At 36.9% G+C, this 8628-nt stretch overlaps 1 protein-coding gene across 1 annotated transcript in view; it reads left to right on the plus strand.

The window, feature by feature from the left end:
* COL11A1 (collagen, type XI, alpha 1) overlaps positions 1-8628 on the plus strand; it is a gene marked incomplete at its 5' end in the record, with an annotated part of 124448 nt that overhangs the window by 69082 nt on the left and 46738 nt on the right. The window contains 5 exons of the mRNA XM_009072143.1: positions 1972-2016; positions 2147-2200; positions 2290-2334; positions 5737-5790; positions 6655-6708. Coding sequence (XP_009070391.1) covers positions 1972-2016; positions 2147-2200; positions 2290-2334; positions 5737-5790; positions 6655-6708 — 252 coding nt within the window. The remainder of the gene's footprint in view (positions 1-1971; positions 2017-2146; positions 2201-2289; positions 2335-5736; positions 5791-6654; positions 6709-8628) is intronic.

Raw genomic sequence — 8628 nt, forward strand, 5'->3', positions numbered from 1 at the left:
TTTTCCTTTATGGATTATCTTGCTGCCATGCAATTTACCCTCAAGGAAATTCAACTTGTATTTCCTAAGTATTCTGATTTGCCACAAGCTCTTTTTTTATATGCTTAGCTTCAAAAATATACCAGACTAGATGATGAACATGTATTATTACATGTATTTTTATAATGTAAAATTGCATCTTTTGCTACTTTATTTGCTTGAAGCAGGTGAGGGAAAATCTGTCTGCCATGCAATTTACCCTCAAGGAAATTCAACTTGTATTTCCTAAGTATTCTGATTTGCCACAAGCTCTTTTTTTATATGCTTAGCTTCAAAAATATACCAGACTAGATGATGAACATGTATTATTACATGTATTTTTATAATGTAAAATTGCATCTTTTGCTACTTTATTTGCTTGAAGCAGGTGAGGGAAAATCTGTTACGCTTATTCTTCAAATTTTAGCTATTAAAAATAGATTAGAAAGGTCACTGTGCTGTTGTCTCTAAAGCTTAATTGCACATAGCAGACCTTGTTCAAAAGATGATGAAATTAAGAGATGCATCAGAATTCATAGCTGAGAGCAACTTAAAGTCAAACTGAAGTAACATATATCACTGTTATTAGGAATCCATTGTAATTTGCATCACAAAATAAAGCAGAAATTCATTATTTTAAGATGAAGTATATGAAATCCAATTGGATTTGCATTGCTTATATATGGTTTACACTGTTCTTGTATTATTTTAGCTAAGATAAAGGATATGTTGTTATGGAGAGCAATAAAACAGTGCTTAGTTCATCCTTGTTGGGAAACATGACTGCTAATAAAGATACCAGATTTTAAAAAAAAAACAAGCAAAATTATAGTATAAAGCAGCAGATTTAAAATTAGGAAAATCTAAATATATTGATCTGTTATCAGGCTTTCATAAAGCTTTCAGTCCTAGGGTATTAACCCTTTCAGCTAGGGTATTAACCTCATAATTAATTCTTTCAAACTCCTTGTATATTTAAGTATCATGCTGATCATCAAGGAGACCATAACTGCTGGTTTTGTAATGAGAATCAGATATTATTGTTAATTGTGACTAAAGGCTTATCATTGTTTTATGCATACTGGTACTAGGAAAGACATTCATTGTCCCTGAGAAGATCACAAGCTGTGCATTATTCCATAAACAGCACATAATTTTAATTTTGGTAAGTGAAATAAAGCCAACAGGGAAAAAAAGCAAAAAAAAAAGCACCACCAAAAAGCTCTCAAGAAAACAGTGTGTGCATTTAATTGCTTCCAAATAAAAACAAGCTTTATGCTAAAACATTTCTGCTTATTATTTGTTGCTGTTTTGTTTACCTCAGAAATTAGAAAGTACCAGTCATCAGGTTCCGAAGAACACTCTCTTGAATTTTAAGATTCTTTGCATTACAGTGCACAGCAATACTAACGCAGAGCCTAAGGAAAAAATTCTGTTGAGTATGATTAGGAGATAAATTAATTAAGGGCCAGTTCTGTATCTGTGCAAGTGTGCATAACTCTGGTAGTTATTATAGTCCCCTTTTCTGTTATAAATGAAGAGAGGCTTGCCCTTTCTTTTCTCTATTAACCTGTGGAGCTGTCCATGGGAACCTGGGAACTTTGTCTTCAAGGCTGTTATTACACTGGAAATGATGCCAAGTCCTTTAGACTACTGCAGAGGGACTCTGCTGGTTGTGCACCATCTTCACTACTATTTTACTCTGGTTTAAAATGTTCTAATGCCTCAGACAGAATTGACTTTGAGGCAAATTTAGCGCTTTTAGCTACAAGTCCCAGTAAACTCAAAAAGATAATGAATTTTATCAAGGCCTATGATTTTGTAAATTTAAATGCAAAATAGGTAGTTAAAGATAAAATAACATTTTAATTTCTCTGCCTTCAGTAAAAAAACCAACTATATCTTGCAAATAGAGTGTCTGCTAAGATGATTTCTGTGAACTTTTCTCTACAGGGATTACATGGCAAACCAGGCCCCAGAGGACAGCGAGGACCAACAGTATGTTGTTTTGATTTGCAATTTAGAGGCTTTCCTATATAAATTGCCTCCACTATACTGTGAAGAATTATTTTTATTTGATTCCAGTATCCAATACTTATCATCAAGGACATCTGTGTTAAATTGACAGGGTCCAAGAGGCTCAAGAGGTCCCAGAGGTCCCACTGGTAAACCAGGTCCAAAGGTAATTGTCAAGCAATGTGTATAGATTGGCTACAGACTGGGATTTTTAAAAATAAAATAGTCTTTGAACACATTGTCTTTCCTCTCCAGGGTACTTCAGGCAATGATGGTCCTCCTGGCCCACCAGGAGAAAGGGTATGTGAAAGCTATTTTTGTACTTGCTGGTTTTCCCACTATAGAGGAGCATAATTTGAGGGTAGGAGGGTTGTTTTATTATCAGTACCCCGTCTCATATCTTTGCCCTTCTTTGACCAGTGTAACCAGAACTAACAAAACCTCAATTCGATCTTTGCCCTCTTTGACCAGAGTAACCAGAACTAACAAAACCTCAATTCCAATGATGCTTTTCAGGAAGTTATGAATGCAGTAGCTGAAGTTTGCTGAAAGCTTCTTCCATCTGTAGCTCAGTTTTGCACATATAGGACACAGAGAATACATAACACACTTTGTGTTATATCCATGCACTTTGTATATATGCATGCAAATTACAGGTGTACTCACCAGCTCAGGCTCTTAAGAATGCCCCACTTGCTGCAGTTTGCTCCATGTTTATTGGATTGATGCCCCATTTACTGCAGTTTGCTCCATGTTTATTGGATTTGCAAACACTCAAGCCACCTCCAGAAACTTCTTTGTTGAAGCAACGGAAATTTTTTCTTCCAATCAGGCCAAGAATTCCCTTCAACCTGCTTTCTGCATGCTTCAGAAGTTCTATTGTGCTCTCTAAAATAAAATTTTCTGCTTGCTATTATTTTATCAATCAATACACAAATCCAGTATGCAGTCAGTTCATTGCACAGCAGTATGTAGAGAAAAATGTTAATAAATCAGATTTGTAAGAGTGTCACTTGAAAAACAGCTCAGTTTAAGTGGATGAGCTTTCTGCAAAGCTTAAGAAACTTCTTTTGTAGTCATATTTCATTAAACTGCTTAACGTTTTCATATAGAGAATCTATATATCTTTTCCCAGTATCCACCCCCAGGTCCCAGTGTTCTCTATGAGTCTTGCTCTTCAAGAGGGAGCTCCTTGTGTATTTCTCCCAGTTCCATAAAGTCACTTTTTTTTTGAGTTAACTAGGATGTTGGATGTAGAGAACTAGGCACAGTCCAAGAAAGGAAATGTAGGCTGCTTTACATTGAGGAGGAAGATCAGAGGCAGACTACCAGAAGGTGAATAGCAGTGAAAGAAGAGTTTGCTGACAGCTCCATGAGGTTACGAGGAAGAGAAGCTGGGAGGGGACTTAAAATAATGAGCAGATCAATCCAAGATGAAGGCATCCCTGGGGAAAAACTGATAAAAGCAAAAAGATGAAGAATCGTAGAGCACCATGTCTCATATCACTTGTGTAATATAAGTGTGAGGTATCTATTTTCTTCCCAATAGGGGTGAATGTCAGCCAAAAAATAAAACTGTCATTTCTACTCCTCTGAGACCATTTCAGGTCCCAGACATGTAAACATTAAATAATCTATCCTGTGTAGCTGCTGTTAAAATGAAATTAAATGACAAAAAAAAGAAAATGTAATTTTGATAACATGCTGCTAGTATCCTAGTGCTTTTTCTCACATAGTCTATCAGTCCAGTGGCTTGAAACCTGCAAACCATATTATGGAAGAAAAAAACCCCACTAAATATTTTCCTCTAAAAAGCCTCAAGATGTGAGAATCAAAGTACAATGGAAATTTATGAGAAAGAAGGAGCAGTTAATAGTAAAACCCTTGAGTCATGCTCCTACAACCCAATTTCTGAGAGTGACCAATTTCATTCATGTGTTTTGTATAGTAGCTGAGTCGATTTTATTAGTTTTCCTCTATAAAGCTCCTCCCTTTTTATGCAAACTTTATTCTTTATGCTATACTCAGAAGCAAATTAGGAAAGTTCATTTGTTCACAGAGACAGCAGACTGAAAAAAGACCCAAACCCTCATAGGGAGCATATTTGTGTGTTATGGACGTTTCAGAAACAACCCTACACCTCTTTTTGAAGAAATAAAAATTATGGATATCACAGTAAGGTCGCAAAGATTTCTCCCTTTGCCTGGCAGTTCTTAGTTGACTCAGATTTAGTATCTCAGTATAATCAAATTCTGCCCTGGAATAAGATTCACATAAGGGCAAGTTCTCCCAGGCTGGGAACAAGTGAACCTTTCTCACAGCTACATTTGCACACTGCTTTGCCTACTACAGGAGGCAGCTGAGCTCTGGAAGTGAGCCTGGGCTCTAAGGAGTGAGGCTTATGGAACTTGGAAAACAGTGCTTTATCAGAGGAGCAAAAAGGTAGCATAATTTGGGAGCTGAGGCCTCCTGCTTCAAGTCTTTTGCATCAAACCAACATTTCTAACCTATTTTGACAGCTAATGTCGTAGCAAAGCCACACATCATATACCAAGTAGAACAGGATAAAGTCTTGCACTGTGTGACTAAGGTGCTTATCTCTGCTGTGGAACCATGTGAAATAATTAAGGTTTTTCAGGTTACTACACTTTGACTTCCTACATTAAAAACTAAACAGCAAAAATTATTTTAGTTAAGTTGACTGAGTCCCTTCCAGCATATCAACAATATATTTTAAAACCTGGCCTCTGGGTTTTTTGGTGATATCTTCAGGAACAGTCATGTAAGCTAATACTTTGTGTAAATATCTTTGTGTATAGATGTATGTGGATGTACATGTATATGTAGATGGTATGTACACATGTGCATGTATGTACTTGTACATACACATGCACAATGCACTAACTCACCTGATTAACTAAATTTATAGAGCCATGCTGCCTGAAAATTTTCTGTCTGCATATATGTCTATATACAAAGCTACAAAAACAAAAACTTCATGCATCATGGGATTTTTTTCATGACAGAAAAGTTGTTTTTAGTCCCTGATAAGTCTGGAAAGCTTATTCTATTTGAAAATTTGTACTGTTTTACTGACTTGAAATATTGTCAGAGTGTAGGAATTGCCAAAAATGAATGTCTGACTAAGTTATAAAGTAAGCCAAACTATTAACTAAATCCCATGGTTTATGCAACATAGAAAATTCTTCTTACAGTTGGTTCCTACCTTATTATGCACAGTTTCAGGGCACAGATGCAAACATAGTTTATACAAGTAGTTTTCCTCTTTTCTTACTGCAAAAAAGAAGTATTCAGGAAATCCTCTCCAATGTCTGCATGTGAATTGTTGCTACCAGTATTTATGGCTGTGTGGCTGAGGCTTTGTACTTAAATCCAGACATTATCTACAGAGTTCCTATATTTTATAATTGAAACAAACTTTTAAATCCCGTGTCAAGGCAGTTTGAGTAAAATTTGATTTGTTTGGTTGCCTTTATTCCAGGGACCACAAGGGCCTAATCCTCTCCAATGTCTGCATGTGAATTGTTGCTACCAGTATTTATGGCTGTGTGGCTGAGGCTTTGTACTTAAATCCAGACATTATCTACAGAGTTCCTATATTTTATAATTGAAACAAACTTTTAAATCCCGTGTCAAGGCAGTTTGAGTAAAATTTGATTTGTTTGGTTGCCTTTATTCCAGGGACCACAAGGGCCTCAGGGACCTGTTGGATTCCCCGGACCAAAGGGACCTCCAGTAAGTATCTGTTAATTAAGTATGTGCAACAACAGTAATGTTAATTTTCATACAGTGTCTGTGAAGTGAATATTTGAAAATTTATTTAAGGGATGGCTTATGTATAGATTACAAATATGCTTGTTGAGCTTTAAGGCTAAGAACTCACATATTCAAAATTATCATTGGTGCAGCTCGTGAGATGTTCAGCATAATATACAAAAATGCAAACTACCTAGTGTGTTGATGCCAATGTCTGGGTGACCACCAAGTTAAGGCAAAATCCTACTTTGCTGGTGTATATTTGCTTTTAACAATTGGTACATTGAATTAAAAATGAAGAGGAAGAAGATGTTCATTAGTATCAGGAATGTATAGAAGTAATAGCACATTTGAGCTGCCACCTGAACTAGTTTTGCTGCTCTTCTGGTGTGTTTCTGCTCATGTGGACTAAGTACGAAAGCATCAAACCACCTGTGATTTCTTTTCATCCATGCATTTCTTTTTTTCATTTCCAATGCCAAAACCTGAAATTTAATCAAATGCTCCTGTAATGCTTAGCGTTGTGTTAATTGAGTAATTTACCAAAGAAAAACAAAAGATAAGTATGGGAGCTTTCCATTATTTATGAATTTACAGAGATCTATTTTGAACATGTTTGTATTTGACAACCTAACAGTCACTCTCCAAGCAATTGTTAATATACAGAAGGGAGGACACAAGGCAAAACTATTATTAAAATTCTAGTTAGCAGTTCAGTTTTACCGAAGTCTAGTCCAGAAAAAAAAAAAAAAAAAGAGAGCAGAGATTCTTACAGCTAATTGCACATTATTTTCAGAATCAAGGATGGCTAAGTGCTTTGATTTATGTATTTTACAATTTCAGGGACCACCTGGAAAAGATGGCTTGCCCGGGCACCCAGGACAGCGGGGTGAGACTGTAAGTAAATGTACTCTACTGTGTTAGTGTTGTAAACCCTTAAAGGTTATGATTATGTGATCAAAACTAAAGAAATAGAGACAACAGGGAAAAGTGAAAGAGGGTGTCACTAAGAGGTTATGTAACTGTGCTTTCAATATGATTGGTAGGTTAGGCATGAGAAAGCTTAATTTTGTTTCCATGCTACAAGTGTGAGGTTATTCTTTGCTGTGCTCAGTTAGTAACATCACAATGAGATTAAATAGTCAATAGAAGTAAAAGAGATTAATGCTAGATCTCAATTTTAATCGAGGTTTTTCAGACAATAACTGTACAGTTCTTTTTTCACTGAATGCCATGTTCCATAAATAATAATGTAATAAAAAGTCTGATTAGAGGTAAGCAGCTAGGAAACTGAAAAGCCAAAACCTTTGGAAAGTAGAGTCAGGAATGATCGAACCTATTTTAAAAAAAGCCCCAAACTTAAATTTTGAAACCATATCCTATGTCATTCCCCTAAGAATCACAATGAATGAATTCTGGCAGCAAAATGAAAAAATTAATATGTAATTTTAAAAATACACTCTACTTCTGTAGTGCCAAAACCTTACTCATATCCCACTGAAATAAAATACAATTCTTGCTTGATTTTTCAGATCTAGAAAAAAGCATAAATGAATTCAGGAGAAATTTTCACAGCATGTAGAATGTCTTTTAGGTTCCAGCTTCACTGGAAATCTGTTAGTGACTGCTGAGTCACTTCCACTGCTAGGAGGAGGAGCACAGAGATTGGTGTAACACATCATTCTGAAAAATCTCTATTTTCTTCTGCTAGTATTGTAGCATTGTAACATTGTAATGCTTTGCAATGATAGTGGCTTTTTGTGTGTGAGAGAAACATTATTAACTACTTTGTTCTTTTTCCATGAAATGATGCAAAGACTGGTGTTTATAGCATAAGAATGAATTTTAATCATTGTTTAGAGTGCAAGAAGCTCAAAATTATTCTTTAGTGTGCTACTAAAAAGTTACAATTTTCGCTGTTGTTTTATTTTTATGAACATGAGTCAGTAATGTGCCAGTACAGCAAAGAAAACTAACAGTATCCTGGGCTGCAGTAGGGTGATTTTTTTCCTTCTGTTCAGCCCTGCGGAGACAGAACATTGTGCTCAGTTCTGGGCTCCTCATGACAAGAGAGTGCTCTGGATAGAGGTCACCAAAGGGCCACTAAGATGACTGAGGGACTGGAGCACCTCTCCTATGAGTACAGACTGATAGAGCTGGGACTTTCTAGTCTAGAGTAAAGAAGTGTCAGGTCTTATCCAAGTATAGAAGTCCTTGAAGAGAGAAGCTGTAAAGAAGATGGAGCCAGTCTCTTTTCAGTGGTGCCCAGTGACAAGACAGGAGGCAATGGGCATAAACTGAAACCCAGGAGGTTCCATCTGATCATCAAGAAATGCTTTTTCCCTGTCAGGGTAAACACCTAGAGAGGCTGCAGATCTCCATCTGAGGTATTAAAAAGCCATCTGGATGTATTCCTGGGCAGCCAGCTCTCAGCAGTCCTGCTTCAGCAGGCAACTTAGAATGACTTCAGTGGTGCCGTGCCCAGTGACAGGAGGCAATGGGCATAAACTGAAACCCAGGAGGTTCCATCTGATCATCAAGAAATGCTTTTTCCCTGTCAGGGTAAACACCTAGAGAGGCTGCAGATCTCCATCTGAGGTATTAAAAAGCCATCTGGATGTATTCCTGGGCAGCCAGCTCTCAGCAGTCCTGCTTCAGCAATAAACTGAAACCCAGGAGGTTCCATCTGATCATCAAGAAATGCTTTTTCCCTGTCAGGGTAAACACCTAGAGAGGCTGCAGATCTCCATCTGAGGTATTAAAAAGCCATCTGGATGTATTCCTGGGCAGCCAGCTCTCAGCAGTCCTGCTTCAGCA

This window comes from Acanthisitta chloris, unplaced genomic scaffold, assembly GCF_000695815.1.
Source record: "Acanthisitta chloris isolate BGI_N310 unplaced genomic scaffold, ASM69581v1 scaffold7503, whole genome shotgun sequence".
NCBI lineage: Eukaryota > Metazoa > Chordata > Aves > Passeriformes > Acanthisittidae > Acanthisitta > Acanthisitta chloris.